Source organism: Salvelinus fontinalis, chromosome 27, assembly GCF_029448725.1.
Source record: "Salvelinus fontinalis isolate EN_2023a chromosome 27, ASM2944872v1, whole genome shotgun sequence".
Taxonomy (NCBI): domain Eukaryota; kingdom Metazoa; phylum Chordata; class Actinopteri; order Salmoniformes; family Salmonidae; genus Salvelinus; species Salvelinus fontinalis.
Window position 1 is genome coordinate 28,778,123 of NC_074691.1, and position 16,442 is coordinate 28,794,564.

Below are 16,442 nucleotides of genomic sequence, written 5' to 3' on the forward strand. Positions count from 1 at the left end.
ACAGGGACAGGTACTGGAACATGGACAGAAACAGGTACTGAACATGGACAGGTACTGATTAGGGACATGTGCTGAACAGGAACATCCAGACAGTTCCAGGCTATATGGAGCACCAGGGCCAGCCCTGTGAGGGAGTCACTTTGAATTTTCGCATGCTGCATCACAGTGTGCATTACATCCTGGCAGTGCCACACACCAAAGCAACATTTTCACAACAATTAGATCTGAAGTGATTAGTCTGGCAGTGGCACATCCCATTGTGTTGTATGTGTTTTGAGAGTTGAGCAGGGCTCCCCAACACCTCTACTCCTGCTATCAGATAGGGCAAGTAGAAGGTCTGCTCTAATGAATTAGCCTGGTCCCCTGGAGAACCAAACCAAACCACAACCTCACATCTAGATTACAGAAACTCATCATATTCTACATAGTGTTTCTTTGTAGCCCATTAGCCTCTACCCTGTCCATCTGTGTATTGCTTATGGATGCACTGTTTGAACCACAGCCTAAAGTAAGTCCAGGAATAGGGATATGGTTCTGTGTTAGGGTTGCAAAAAAAAAATCCAGGTTTGAAGATTCTTGGAATTAAGAGGGAATAAGCAGGAAATACAGAATCTTCCAATCAGGATTTCTGAAAAAACAGGGAATTTGGGGAATTTTTCTGGAATGTTCGCAACCCTAATCTGTTTTTATTCAGCACTCAACAAGAAGGGTAGACGTTAATAATCTCTTAAGGATCCAACCCTTTTTTTAAATTGTCGCCTAAAAGGACATACCCAAATCTAACTGCCTGTAGATCAGTAACAGAAGCAAGGATATGCATGTTCTTGATACCATTTGAAAGGAAACACTTTGAAGTTTGTGGAAATGTGAAATGAATGTAGGAGAATATAACACATTAGATCTGGTAAAAGATAATACAAATAATTAATTTTTTATTTTTGTGCCATCATCTTTGAAATGCAAGAGAAAGCACATAATGTATTATTCCAGCCCAGACGCAATTTAGATTTTGGCCACTAGATGGCAGCAGTGTATGTGCAAAAGTTTTAGACTGATCCAAGGAACCATTGCATATATGTTGAAACTGCCCAAATGTGGCTAATTAGTTTATTAATATATTTTCAAGTTCATAATTGTGCACTCTCCTCAAACAACATGGTATTCTTTCACTGTAATAGCTACTGTAAATTTGACAGTGCAGTTAGATTAAAAATAATTTAAACTTTCTGCCCATATCAGATATGTCTTTGTCCTGGGATTTGTTTTTGTTACTTACAACCTCATGCTAATCACATTAGCCTACGATAGCTCAACCGTCCCACGGGGGGGGGGGGGGGGGGGGGGGGGGCGATCCCAGTGTAGTAAAGAACTTGGCGATCCCAGTGTAGTAAAGAACTTTTACATTTAGGGACATCATCCTCCCTAAAACAGATGAACAAATTAATGATTTGTTGACGATGATGTCCTTGAAATGTGACGTGAGAATAAAAATTCTGGAACTATATGCTAAGATTTAGGCAGAATTATAAATTATATTATTGAGTCTTTCGGATTGGCACTAAACAGTCTTTTGTTTATCACCAGACCAAGCCTTAGTGGCTCATAGGGCAGGAGCCTATCTCCTGTTTCTGTAGTGTGAGGCAGCTTGATGTACACACCCTGGACAGGACGCTAGCCTATCACAGGGCTTTACCCCCAATCTATCTCCTTAATGCAATAGCTTGGAGTGCCAAACGGAGATGCATCAGGTCCCATTTTTGGTATGACTCGCCAGGGATTGAATTCACAGCCTTCTAATCTCAGGGCGGACGCTCTAACCACAAGGCCGCTGAGTCGGCAGAGCAGTGATGTAGTGGTAAAGACATATGTGGGTAAACTCACCGGTGGCGGTGAAAAAAGTAACACTCCCAATACTTTTAATTAATTTTTCTGCAAAAGGTGGGTAAACTGTTTACCCTCCACTACACCACTGACTGTGAGCTTAGAGGGAGGAACACTCAAGGTGTGCATCCCAATTGGCACCTTATTCCCTTTGAAGTGCACTACTTTTGACCAGACCTAGTGTGGAGTCATTTCAGACCAACCTTTTTTGTTCCGGGGACCACCAAACCACCGTTCGCGGAGTCGCAGCATTTTTTTACATAAAATATCTTAGCTGTCAATTTAAGAGTCCGTTTTATCAGTGAATTTAACAGATTAAAAGCTTACAATATCATATATACTCCCAACAGTTATTTTTTCTGGAGAAAAAAGTATAATCAAAACAAAAAATATATCCTTAAGAAAAGTCAGACCACTGCTCTAAAGTAGGCAGGCTCTGTTTAAAGTTAATGGCTGGAAATGGCAGCCTTTTATTTATTACATTTTTTACCTTTATTTAAATAGGCAAGTCAGTTAAGAACAAATTCTTATTTACAATGACGGCCTACCTCGGCCAAACCCAAACCCGGACGACGCTGGGCCAATTGAGCGCCGCCCAATCACGGCCGGTTGTGATACAGCCTGGTATCAAACCAGGGTCTGTAGTGACGCCTGAAGCACTGAGATGCAGTGCCTTAGACCGCTGCGCCACTCGGGAGCCCCGAGCCCTTTTGAGAGCTTAATCGTGTTAAAACACCACAATGTTCCCTCTGATGAATGGAGGATTCTCCCTACTCCCTCCTCTCCTCTCACTCCTCTTCTCCTTTTTCTATTCGCCTTGCCTCTCACCTCTCACTCCCTCTCCTCTCCACTTTTCTCCTCTCCTCAGCTCTCCTCCTCCTCTTTCTCTCTCAGACTGACTACAAAGCTTAGGTCCGCATTGCAGTCCTCTGCTGGATCTCAACAATATGCTGCAGGGCTGGTATCATACACACTGAGCGTCAGACACACAATCAGAGTTGCATGCACACACACACACGGTACCGTTCCACCTATTCTATTCCAGTCTTTACAATGAACCCATCCTCCTATAGCTCCTCCCACCAGCCTCCTGTGTATCAAAGGTATAGCCAGCTACATGTGATATTGTCTTGAATGATTGATTAAGCTGTCTATAAGCCGGGGTTCCTCTTCTAACTAATTCAAATGGGATCTCTTCTGTTTTCATTCTCTCTTTCAGTTTTTCCCGTACGGAGATGCATCAAAGTTTGCCCAGCATGCGTTCAGGACCTTTGATAAGAACGGAGACGGCACCATCGACTTCAGAGAGTTCATCTGTGCCCTGTCCATCACATCACGAGGCAGCTTCGAACAGAAACTCAACTGGGCCTTCAACATGTACGACCTGGACGGAGACGGCAAGATCACACGGGTGGAGATGCTGGAGATCATCGAGGTAAAGTTCAGAGTTCAGCCCATAGAGATTAATCATGATTTATATGCTTAGTGCCAAATGGCACCCTATTCTGTATATAGTGCCATAGGGCTCTGGTCAAAAGTAGTGCACTTTATAGGGAATAGGGTGCCATTTAGGCCATTCATGTCATATTAGTGTTGGGATATTATTCATGGAAATTAGTATCTAAAAAATGTACTTTTGTTCTCCAATTTACGGCCAGGGTTTACTCTTTACTAGGGCCGGGATAATACCAATATCGCAATATGTTTTCCATGGCAAAAATGAAAACGCGAAGTAGACCAAACTCTTTGGTCCTTTAAAAACCTGCTGTATGTAAAACATTGTGTTTCTATGGCTTAGAAAATAAATACATGTGACTGGATGACAACAACATAATGATGTTTGTTTCCAACATTTGGGCTGTTTTGTTTCCTTGCCAAGATACTAAGGAGTATCGTCCCGGCCCTACTCTTTACCTTCTGAATCTTTGACATTTCCTCCTCTAGCCCCAAATGCCCTCTTGTGTGCCTTGAATACTAATCAGGTTGGGTTTTTCAGAGAGTGTGTTTGACCTATAAATGTCTCTACTTAAGTAAACAATGACTGAACGATAATTTCTCCCCCTCTGTTAAGGCCATCTACAAGATGGTGGGGACTGTGATCATGATGAAGATGAACGAGGACGGCCTGACACCCCAGCAGCGAGTGGACAAGATCTTCAGCAAGATGGACAAGAACAACGACGACCAGATATCACTGGACGAGTTCAAAGAGGCAGCAAAGAGTGACCCCTCCATTGTATTACTCCTGCAGTGTGACCTGCAGAAATAGAGGAGAGGGAGGATTGAGAACCACCACAGACTGCACAGAAGATTCATGTTCCATTCAGTTTGCAGCTATTTCCACTGAAAAGAAATTATGCTTGGACTACCTTTCAATGGATTTGCTTCTTGTGTTTGAAACACTTGTGTGCATGAGAATGTTAATTTGCTATAAAATATTTACATATACACACACACACACTTACCGAGACACACCCCACGAAGATACACACGCATCACCACACACTCACTACATATTCACACCACGCACAAATATATATAGAGATATATAAATATTATTTAAATTATTTAAAATCAACTGCCAAAATGTAAAGTGTGCAATGTATTTTCCATAGATACCGTCTCAATCCACTGGAGCTTTAGCATCAGTGATGTGCTATGTTGAATTACGCTACTACTTATTGTTCTGAGTTTACTGACACTAGCTGTGTGTTTCAGATATTGAGTAATGTCAACCAAACCAAATTCCTATGGTAACGTAACTGTTTCTGATAAACCATGTATCCATTCTTATAAAAGATTAGATTTGGATAGATGAAGAGATGGATTAGTAGCCTATTCATCAAACACTTTTACTTCCAAACGTGCTTGTACTGTTGGTGAAAATAAATGTAGTTCATTTGCATGCCTTTAGGTTTCGCCTTAAAAATAATCTCCTCATTTTGCATTCTATTAGAATAATGAAGACAAAGCCTTATTAATGAAATGCAGTTAAACAGTTAAACATAAAATATAATAATAATTGAATAAGAAAAATCATATTACAGTATAGATCCTTCTACAAGTATTGATGTATGGGATGTATTTTTTGTGTTTGGTCATGACATTCTTTTTGACTGCCGTACATGTGGGAGCATGAAACTTGTAGATAATAATAATAGTTATGATGCTAAGAAATCCCTGTTGCATCTCTATTTAGGAACGAGGAGATATTGAATGTGGCATATTTAACAATGACAAAACCAATAGTCAACAAAAATATTTGTCTAAAAGAAATGAAATAAATTGAAATAAAAATAATCAGTATTGTCAGGGGAATTATCCCCTGTGAGTCATAACCAATGAGAGGTTGTAATATAAAAAGCTATCTGAAAATGAATCTCAGCCCTTTAACAATGAAGAGATTTTAAGTGTATTTTATCCTACCTACTATTGGTCCAATTCGTTTTAGTCCTATGTCATCACACCATTTCTTCAATGTAGTTCAATGTAGATACAGGTTGCATATCAATGTGCTGAATTCGACGAAGTTCCTGTCATGAGTTTATTAATACCACTAATAGGTGTAAAGAAAAAAATAACTATGGCCAGTATGACATTGTGTTAAACATCGATCAGTATAACCTCATACTGTTTTGTCTCTCTCAGTTTAAAACAATTGTGTTTAAAAACAATGTCTTTAAGGATCTAGTGAATGCCATTCCTTATGAACCAAGCCAAGAGGACTAAACCCCTTAAGCCATGTGTTTTGGTAGGCTATACAGTTTGCCCAAAGTGTACCTAACGATACGCTACTCTTTATTGTTCAAATTTTTCTACTTTTTTATTCCTCTCTCACATACTGAAGCATACAAACTGTACAGTAGCTTCTTCCTTTTCAGGTGCAGTGTATCCTATCGTCCACGCAAGACACCAGCTTGGAAATAGTCTCGGACACCTAGCCTGGTCCCAGATTGGTTTGTGCGGTCCTACAACTCCTATTGGTTATTGTAACGGCACAACATAGGAGTTGGCCAGACGGCACAAACAGATCTGGGACCAGGCTGTAAGACCCCAGCCTGACTGGATAATATTTAATAAATCCCCTGTACATATTAGTTTAAAGTAGACCCTGCTTGTATAAATCACTATTACAATTTGGTAACTAACTACCCATTTTGTTTCACATGCCATCTGCTTATTTGGGAGGAGTTATTTTAATCATATTCAAATTGACTGCGATGCCGAGACCAAATCCATCACGATTCCTCAAGAGATTAGGCTGACTGTCATCTAAAACTTTCCATGAACATATTTGCCCAGAAATGTTTGTACTGAAAAAAAACTATTATCAGATACCAAATGTAAACAATGGCAACCATGTAAACTAAATGATTATGTTGTACATGTAGCATGTATTGTGTCCCTGATGACATGGCTGCGCTAGTCCTTGTGTTGTGATTTAAACTAATAAAATAACTCTATGGGCTGTTTTCTGAAGGTGTGAATTAGATTGCACAAAATGAAAGTAACTATACTAGATTGAGTTGAGGGGGGTTGTGATAGTATGCAGTAGTGCATATAAAACCAATCTGTATAGTTCATATTAGAATAAGCAGGTAAACCAACGGTAGAGATTGTCTTCCTGAGGATGTCTTGGGTATAGATCTACTGCACTCCAGAACGTCTCAGCTCTCTAAATGTGAGTTGAACTGGCCTAGTGACAAATATGGTCTTAGCCATGATACAAAGCTATGTGAAAGGAAAGCAGGCTGACTAAACTGCCATACTGACTGAAAAGATCCCTGGTTCAGGATAGTGTGAAAGACCCTGTGCATTGCGTATGTAGAATTACAATAGAGCTGCTGGCAGTCGTGTGTGCCGGTCTATGAATGACCGTGACCTATGCCTCTACTTTGACCTGGGCTGGAAGCTACCTATTACTGTTGACCTTTATGGGGTCAGGAAGAGGACAGTGCTATGACAGAAGTGCATTCATGCAAGACGTATGGCCAATAGCTTTTATCAAAGGACCATTTATTTGACAGAATCTAAAAACTCATTTTTTTATAAATATGTTTACGTCAAACTGCAGAATATTTTTTCCACAGAGATTGTATGTGTTCAAAATGCACACCAAAGAGACATACCAAAACTAAAATAAAACAAAAAGACTGTCAAAGCCTGTAAAATGCAACCTCTATCACATAGCAATCAGTAGAAAAATGCCCATATGCTGGGGATCATCCCCCCCAAAAATTCACCCTAATATACTTGATAACCAAGATATTACCCAATTACAAAACACAGATCAGTTAACTTTAGCAATTGGACAAATTAAGATGTACAAATGATTTAGAATTAAAAAAATAAGCTAAATAAAATAAACTTTTCAGGAGACAAGAGTCCTACAAGCAAACATTGGATTACAACAAGCAAGAGGTGAATTTGTACAGATGTCTAAATGCACATTCTGTGCCAAAAGGGGAAGAGGGGAGACTATTTTGGGGGATCTGTGTTGATGCCATATTTCTCCTTCAGAAGCTTCAGCTGCTCCTCTTTTTTCTTGGTGTCCATCTTCTGGAAAGCCTGTGAGACAAACAGCGAAATGAAAATCATGAGTTATGCATGATTAAGTGCAAAACTTTACACCGTTTACATGTGACAACCAGACACAGGCCGACCTGTCAGAAAGAAAATAACATAGATTACAACATTTACCTCACATTAGTGCCTTAAAAGGTAGAGTCAGTGATGAACAAAGTACACAAAAATATCAGGTCAACTTCCGCAACAACTAAGAGTGCGAAGCGCAAGGCTAAACTTCTTCGCCGTTTTGGTCTAGCAGCTATCACACGTTGCAGCAAAGTGAGTCACATCCGTGTACATGTGCAGATCCTCTGTGCCGTCTTGCATCGTGCTCGTCTGCAATTTCTGTGCATAATATTGCCGACTCTCAGTTCAATAAAAATAAGCAGTTTGACTCTTCCTCCAGACACCTGGAGGTGTCAATGTACCAGCATTGACTAACGCCAACACCAGGGCTCAACAACCCTGTTCCTGGAGAGTTACCCTCCTGTATGTTTTCACTGCAACCACAATTGTAACTAACCTGACTCAACCAGATAATTATTACATCCAGCTGCGCTCAATTAGGGTCGGAGTGAAAACCTACAGGACGGTAGCTCTCCAGGAACGGGGTCGGAGTGAAAACCTACAGGACGGTAGCTCTCCAGGAACGGGGTCGGAGTGAAAACCTACAGGACGGTAGCTCTCCAGGAACGGGGTCGGAGTGAAAACCTACAGGACGGTAGCTCTCCAGGAACAGGGTCGGAGTGAAAACCTACAGGACGGTAGCTCTTCAGGAACGGGGTCGGAGTGAACACCTACAGGACGGTAGCTCTCCAGGAACGGGGTCGGAGTGAAAACCTACAGGACGGTAGCTCTCCAGGAACGGGGTCGGAGTGAAAACCTACAGGACGGTAGCTCTCCAGGAACAGGGTCGGAGTGAAAACCTACAGGACGGTAGCTCTCCAGGAACAGGGTTGGAGTGAAAACCTACAGGACAGTAGCTCTCCAGGAACAGGGTTGGAGTGAAAACCTACAGGACGGTAGCTCTCCAGGAACGGGGTCGGAGTGAAAACCTACAGGACGGTAGCTCTCCAGGAACGGGGTCGGAGTGAAAACCTACAGGACGGTAGCTCTCCAGGAACAAGGTTGGAGAACCCTGGCCTACAATGTTTGTTCAGTATGGTATTTTCTCCATATGCAAAGCTATGAAAGTTACTAGTCCTGTTGAGAAAATATATCAACAATGGTTAGAGGAGACTTTGTCAGGTCCTTGATTGATGAGATTATAGGCCTACGTACCCTGTTTGCATTGTAGTATAAAACTACAAGATATCTGTTGCAGACGTTGAATCCAGAAAGGTGATCGCAGGCATTCTTGGCATCAAAGATGTCCTCGTAGACCACATAAGCTGTCCCTCTTGATTCCGGTGTGTTTCCACTGAAAGACAGTGCATAAGAATACATACATTTAGACAAGACAATGGTGAGACATTGTGGCTGAATACCTGCCACAGTTCTGCAGACTAGCCTACACACAAGGTGATGATACATAAACTAACAAACAAACAGCAGAGACCTGAGGACACCATCCAACCTGGAACTGAGCTGCCAGGCTTGAAAAGACAGACCAGATACAAATTCAATTAGCACTGAGGTGTAAAGTAAAAGGGCTTTTGGCCCAACAAGTGTCCGGAGTCTTTGAGGCGCCCTCTGAAGCCCCCTACTGCTGTTCAAAGATCATTCACTGGCATTTTCTACAAGAAATCTGCCTCCAGAAATAAAAGCTTCCAAGTGGGTGTGACACCTACTCCCATTGCCTGCTGCACTGCTGCTTGGATTCCACCTGGCGATTTGTTCACCGTCTGCCCTGGCCTGTCTCCCCCTGTCTGGTACAGGTACCTCCACCACACCCACCCCTCTCCCAAGCTTTCGCTCGCCTCCAGCACACAAGCACTGTTGGGGTGAGTGACTCTGAACTTACAATGGCTAGCCCCAAGTCGTTATATATATATATTTTTTTCTTGTGCATTTTGCCTCATGCATACTTTGTTGACTACAAACTTTTTTTACCCAACCGTGGGACAGACTGTTTGTTCCCACACTCGGGACTCTATTGGTTACATAGACTTTTGGCCTCCCACCCTATTCTAACCATCTCTCGCCGGCTTTGTATTCATGTTACCTGATGAAATTGCTATACAATATGATCTTGTTGCCAACTGATGCACATTCAGATGTCATAAATCAGCACTGCAAAGCTCTCCCTGTACTATGCCGTGCCTTGATTGTATTACTGTGATATCTGGAAATGTGCTCTGATATCTGCTTCACTGATTTCTGCTCTCGTAAAAGCCTGGGTTTTCTGCACGTTAACACTAGGAGCTTATTACCTAAAATGGATCAATTGAAAGTGTGGGTTCACAGCTTCAATCCAGATGTGTTGGTCATTACTGAGACGTGGTTAAAGAAGAGTGTTTTGAACACTGATGTTAAACTTTCTGGTTATAACCATTTTCGGCAAGATAGATCTTCCAAAGGTGGTGGAGTGGCAATCTTTACCAAGGAACACCTTCAGTGCTCAGTTGTCTCCACCAAGTCTGTCCCCAAACAATTTGATTTGCTGGTTTTAAGAATTAAACTTTCAAATATCTCTTTGTTGACTGTTGCTGGGTGCTATCGTCTTCCATCAGCACCGGCCTGTACCCTACCTGCCCTAAGCTCTCTCCTGGCCCCTTACAAAGTCTGAATTTGTCCTGCTAGGTGACCTAAACTGGGACATGCTTAAACCACCTGACCAAGTCCTAAAGCGATGGGACTCCCTAAATCTTTCTCAGATTATCACCAATCCCACAAGGTATGACTCCAAACTAGAGGTCAACCGATTAAATCGGAATGGCCGATTAATTAGGGCTAATTTCAAGTTTTCATAACAATCGGTATTTTTGGGCGCCGATTTGCATATATATATATATATATATATTTTTTTTTTACACCTTTCTTTAATCTTTATTCAACTAGGCAAGTCAGTTAAGAACACATTCTTATTTTCAATGACGGCCTAGGAACGTTCTGCCTCGGGAGCAGAACAACAGATTTTTTACCTTGTCGGCTCGGGGGATCCAATCTTGCAACCTTACAGTTAACTAGTCCAATGCTCTAACACAGGGGTGTCAAACTCATTCCACGGAGGGCCTAGTGTCTGCAGGTTTTTGGTTTTTCCTTTCAATAAAGCCCTAGACAACCAGGTGTGGGGAGTTCCTAACTAATTAGTGATGTTAATTCATCAATCAAGTATAAGGGAAGAGCGAAAACCGGCAGACACTCGGCCCCCCGTGGAATGAGTTTGACACCTGTGCTCTAACACCTGATTACATTGCACTCCACGAGGAGCCTGCCTGTTACGTGAATGCAGTAAGCTAAGGTGAGTTACTAGCTAGCATCACACTTATCTTATAAAAAACAATCAATCAATGACTGTCATTGCTCCAATGTGTACTTAACCATAAACATCAATACACAAGTATATATTTTTAAACCTGCATATTTAGCTAAAAGAAATCCAGGTTAGCAGGCCATATTCACCAGGTGAAATTGTGTCATTTCTCTTGCGTTCATTGCACGCAGAGTCAGGGTATATGCAACACTTTGGGCCGCCTGGCTCTTTGCGAACTAATTTGCCAGAATTTTACGTAATTATGACATAACATTGAAGGTTGTGCAATGTAACAGGAATATTTAGACTCATGGATGCCACCCGTAAGATAAAATACGTAACGGAATAAACGTTTTGTTTTCGAGGTGATAGTTTCCGGATTAGTCAAAGGTATACGGTTTAGAGAGAAATAGTCGACGCGTTATAATTCCTGTAATAACTTACGGCTGAACTTGAAAGGGGTTCCTTCGTTATTTTACCGTTCATGTGTTCCATAGAGAATGTCTTGATCTACTTCAAATAAGGTCTGTGTTTCGCGGAGGAGCAGACTGACAGGGGACCATGCAGACAAGCTCTGCTTTCTGCACTACAACCTAAAACTTCTTAACTGGGAATATTGAAGACCCATGATAGCTGGTGGTTCGTTTTAACATATGTTCTCATGTTATTTGAGACTAAATTGATTTTATTTATGTATTATATTAAGTTAAAATAAGTGTTCATTGTTCATTCTGTATTGTTGCAATTGTCATTATTACAAAAATGTGTGTGTGTGTGTGTGTGTGTGTGTGTGTATGATATATATATAAATACACATATTTAATTTTATTTATATATTTTTATTTATTTATTTAAAATCGTCCGATTAATCAGTATCAGCTTTTTTGTCCTCCAATAATCGGTATCGGCGTTGAAAAATCCTAAATCGGTCGACCTCTACTCCAAACACCCAGAAAAGGCTACTCTCCTCGATGTTATCCTGACAAATAGGTATCAGTCTTCTGTTTTCTGTAATGACATTAGTGATCACTGTTTTACAGCCTGTGTTCCTGATGGCTGCTCAGTGAAACGACCTGTCCTGATTTGTCAGATGCTTGCTAAAAAACTTTAACGAGCAAGCCTTCCTTCATGACCTGGCCTCTATAAATTGGTATAGAATCAGCTTGATCCCCTCTGTCGAAGACGCTTGGACCTTCTTTTTTAATATTTTCAGTGGTATTGTTAACAAACACACCCCCATAAAAAAAAGAGAGAATTAAAATCAGGTTCAGCCCCTGGTTCGACCGTGATCTTACAGAGTTACTCCACCTCAAGAATTGCATTTGGCGAAAGGCTCGGCACACACATACTCAGGCTGACTGGCTATCGTTCAGGCAATTGAGAAATAAGTGCACTCAGGCTATCTGGAAGGCCAAAGTTAGTTACTTTAAGGAGCAGTTCTCTCTCTGTTGGTCTAACCCCAAGAAGTTCTGGAAAACGGTTAAAAACCTGGAGAATAAACCCTCCGCCTCACAGCTGCCCATGTCCCTTAAAGTTGATGATGTGGTTGTTACTAACAAGAAGCACATGGCTGAGCACTTTAATCACCACTTCATTAAGTCAAGATTTCTATTCGACTCAGCCATGCCTCCTTGCCCGTCCAACATTTCCTCATCTCCCTCCCCTCCTAATGCGACTCCCCAATGCTCCTCCCTCTTTTTCCACTGCCCCGCTACAAAGTTTCTCCCTGCAGGCAGTCACTGAGTCAGAGGTGCTAAAGGAGCTCCTTAAACTTGACCCCCAAAAAACAATCTGGGTCAGATGGTTCAGACCCTTTCTTCTTTAAGGTTGCTGCCCCTATCATCGCAAAGCTTTTGATACGGTAGACCATTCCTGTGGGCTGGCTAAGGAGTATTGATGTCTCTGAGTGGTCTTTGGCCTGGTTTGCTAACTACCTCTCTCAAAGAGTGCAGTGTATAAAGTAAGAAAATCTGCTGTCTCAGCCACTGCCTGTCACCAAGGTACCCCAAGACTCAATCCTAGGCGCCACGCTCTTCTCAATTTACATCAACAACATAGCTCAGGCAGTAGGAAGCTCTCTCATCCATTTATATGCAGATGATAGTCTTATACTCAGCTGGCCCCTCTCCGGATTTTGTGTTAAATGCTCTACAACAAAGCTTTCTTAGTGTCCAACAAGCTTTCTCTACCCTTAACACCTCCAAAACAAAGGTCATGTTGTTTGGTAAAAAGAATACCCCTCATCCCACAGGTTTTATTACTACATCTGAGGGTTTAGAGCTTGAGGTAGTCATTGCATACAAGTACTTGGGAGTATGGCTAGACAGTACACTGCCCTTCTCTCAGTACATATCAAAGCTGCAGGCTAAAGTTAAATCTAGACTTGAAAGAGGAGCGTAATCGCTCCACTAACCCTGATTCAGATGACCATCCTACCCATGCTAGATTACGGAGACATAATTTATAGATCGGCAGGCAAGGGTGCTCTCGAGCGGCAAGATGTTCTTTACCATTCGGCCATCAGATTTGCCATCAATGCTCCTTATAGGACATATCACTGCACTCTATACTCCTCTGTAAACTGGTCATCTCTGTATACCCATCGCAAGACTCACTGGTTGATGGTTAATTATTAAACCCTCTTAGGCCTTACTCCCCCCCCCCATTTGAGATATCTACTGCAGCCCTCATTCTCCACATACATCACCTATTCTGCCAGTCACATTCTGTTAAAGGTCCCCAAAGCCCACACGTCCCTGGGTCGCTCCTCTTTTCAGTTTGCTGCAGCTAGCGACTGGAACGAGCTGCAACAAACACTCAAACTGGACAGTTTTATCTCAATCTCTTCATTCAAAGACTCAATCATGGACACTCTTACTGACAGTTGTGACTGCTTTGTGTGATGTATTCTTGTCTCTACCTTCTTGACCTTTGTGCTGTTGACTTTGCCAAATAATATTTGTCCCATGTTTTTGTGCTGCTACCATGCTGTTGTCATGTGTTTCTGCCTTGTTATGTAATGTTATGTCTCTTGTTGTGATGTGTGTTTTGTCCTATATTTATATTGATTACATTTTTTAAAACCCAGGCCCCACAGAAGGACTTTTGCCTTATGGTTGGCCGTCATTGTAAATAATAATTTGTTCTTAACTGACTTGCCTAGTTAAATCAAATAATTAAATATAACATGGGTGATGTAGTTTACATAGTTTATCTGAGCATTCCATCTAGATCAACAATCTTCCACTTACGTTCGAATCTGCCGTATTGGTCCATACTTCCCAAAAATGTCGTACATTTCCTCAGCTGTGATCTTGTATGGTAGATTTCTAATGTAGAGTATTCTGTTGACTTCAGGTGGTAATCGAATCTGCATAGAAAACAGCATTTGCAACTGATACACTCAATTTACTTAACTAAATAACGTAACATTAGTATAAACTGTGACAGGTTGCGTAAACAGTAACGTTTCATGATCAAGTTACTAAGTGATGTTAGTTACGCAGTTTAAAGCAAGTTAGCTAGCTAACTTGAGTGAAAATAATTAACGTTAGATAAAATTAACATTTCCCCCACAAAAAAAAAGCGTTTTAGTTGAATGGTGTTTGATATTTACGTCTTAATATAATATGGCTAACGATAAAGCACAGCTTGTACATGTGTGAAATAGGACAAATACAAGCACCCATCAAATCATTATTAAATCGACCAAGCCAATCGCCTGTCTTTAGTTTAGCGTTACAGTACCTAGTTAGCGAGCTAGCTTCGTTAGCCAACCAACTACCCCGCTAACTATAAACTAAACCTGACGAGGTTGATTAGCTATAGCTATCATTTGAATCCAAAAACATGATACATGTCAACTTACATTAGCTCGTTTAGCTGCTTGCATAGCCATGCTTGTATATTTTGTGTACAAAATGTGCTAAGAAAAATATACGAAAACTACTTCTGTCATCGACAACACACGAACGCAGATCTTTTTTAACGTATTTCCGATTACAGACGATACAGTTCCGGGTACGTCATTTCAGGATCAAGTGTAATGCTATTTAAATTAAATTATATTTCAGTCAGTAAAGCTTCCATAGACTGTATTTCTAAATCTTCATTTGATATTTATCCTCAAGCCTTTTTTTTTATTTAGATGTATTATTCATCCTCAGTCTGTGTTTGATTTAGTGATCGTATGGTTACAGGACGATACTACCACCTGGTTTTGGCATAAAAACTGCCCTTCTTGGCAGAGGCACTGCACTCTGCACTGCACTCATGTGAAAAGTGAATTGAATTGTAGCAATCTTTTTTTAACCTTTATTTTACTAGGCAAGTCAGTTAAAAACAAATTCTTATTTACAATGACGGCCTACCAAAAGACAAAAGGCCTCCTGCGGGCCAGGATGGCTGGGATTATAAATAAAAAATAAAATATAGGACAAAACACACATCACGACAAGAGAGACACCACAACACTACATAGAGACCTAAAACAACAACATAGTATGGTAGCAGCACAAACCATGGTACAAACATTATTGGGCACAGACAACAGCAAGAAGGTAGAAACAACAATACATCAAACAAAGCAGCCACAACTGTCAGTAACTGTCCTGGATTGAGTCTGATTGGTATCTTCTTCTTCTATGAGGTTTAAGGCGGTTGGCATCCAATTTGTTGCATTACCGCCACCTACTAACTCCATTTTACTTTACTTTAAAAATAAAAATGTACTAAATAAATACCCTACCGTCTAACGCTATACACACTAATTTCAAACTAATGAAATGTATTTATTCCTACCTCATGCGTTCACCCTGAAAGGATGGGACATCACCACTTAACACATCCTGTAACTCTTCTGCTGTCAAGTCTTGCACACCCAAATTCCTCTCTGCAGATGCCACCACAACCTCAATTTTTTGAGACTTCCGATCCATCTCTGCAGTACAATTAATAACCTTTGTTATAAATGCTAAAAATCCAATCTTACTGAAACTTATTTCACTTTTTGGCCTATCCCTCTGTACTGGTATATCTTTACTACTCTCACCACTCCTCCCCTTTAACCCATCTTCTTCTACTTTCTTCACTGCCTCAGCATATAAAAACTTCTGCTCTACTCTAATCCTGGAAACCTCAACGTGCCTCTCTCGCACAGGACATTTCTGATTCCCAGCTCAATGGGCACTCCTACAATTAACACATTCCACTACTTTCCCCAATACTACACATTCCTTTGTCTCATGCCCTTCTGCACATTTCTCACACCTTGGACCCTTCCTCCTACACACTGCTGCCACCTGCCCATAAGCTGTGACACCTGTAACGTCTTAACGTAATCGTCACATACGCTCGCACATGATAACGTATATATCCTAACTTCACTTTGTTAGGCAAAGACTCAACTTCAAAACTCAAAAGAACAGACAATAACTCTTCTGTTTCTCCACTCTCGCCACCCTGTCTGCATCGCATCAAACAACGAGCATCACATACACCGGGAATCTTTGCCCTCAACTGGTCAATGTTTATATCTACTGCTACCCAAGTTATCACTCCTTTCATTGGTGCCTTTTTC

The 16,442-nt window shown here is 41.2% G+C and overlaps 2 protein-coding genes across 2 annotated transcripts in view; one reads left to right on the top strand and one right to left on the bottom strand.

Moving 5' to 3' along the window:
- The window catches only part of LOC129825395 (visinin-like protein 1), a 46,867-nt gene extending 40,518 nt beyond the window's left edge, over positions 1-6,349 (top strand). Inside the window, exons 3-4 of the mRNA XM_055885483.1 lie at positions 3,101-3,316; positions 3,953-6,349. Of these exons, the coding sequence (XP_055741458.1) occupies positions 3,101-3,316; positions 3,953-4,150 (414 nt within the window). The 3' untranslated portion in view covers positions 4,151-6,349. The remainder of the gene's footprint in view (positions 1-3,100; positions 3,317-3,952) is intronic.
- Positions 6,350-6,880: 531 nt separating this feature from the next.
- Positions 6,881-14,873, bottom strand: LOC129825396 (splicing factor 3B subunit 6). Its single transcript, XM_055885484.1, has 4 exons — positions 14,733-14,873; positions 14,116-14,234; positions 8,731-8,869; positions 6,881-7,449 (listed from the first exon to the last, which is right to left on the bottom strand). The coding sequence occupies exons 1-4, from the start codon at positions 14,760-14,762 to the stop codon at positions 7,360-7,362; spliced, it is 378 nt and encodes a 125-aa protein (XP_055741459.1). The 5' UTR covers positions 14,763-14,873; the 3' UTR covers positions 6,881-7,359.
- Between the last annotated feature and the right edge of the window lie 1,569 nt (positions 14,874-16,442).

Bases quoted from the DNA above. Each gene is read 5' to 3' on its own strand.
- LOC129825396 (XM_055885484.1), bottom strand. From the start codon at position 14,762: ATGGCTATGCAAGCAGCTAAACGAGCTAAT. The intron at 8,870-14,115 runs GTAAGTGGAAGA...ACTGTCTTTCAG, and splicing joins CCAATACGGCAGATTCGAAC to TGGAAACACACCGGAATCAA. The intron at 7,450-8,730 runs GTACGTAGGCCT...TTTGTCTCACAG, and splicing joins TATACTACAATGCAAACAGG to GCTTTCCAGAAGATGGACAC.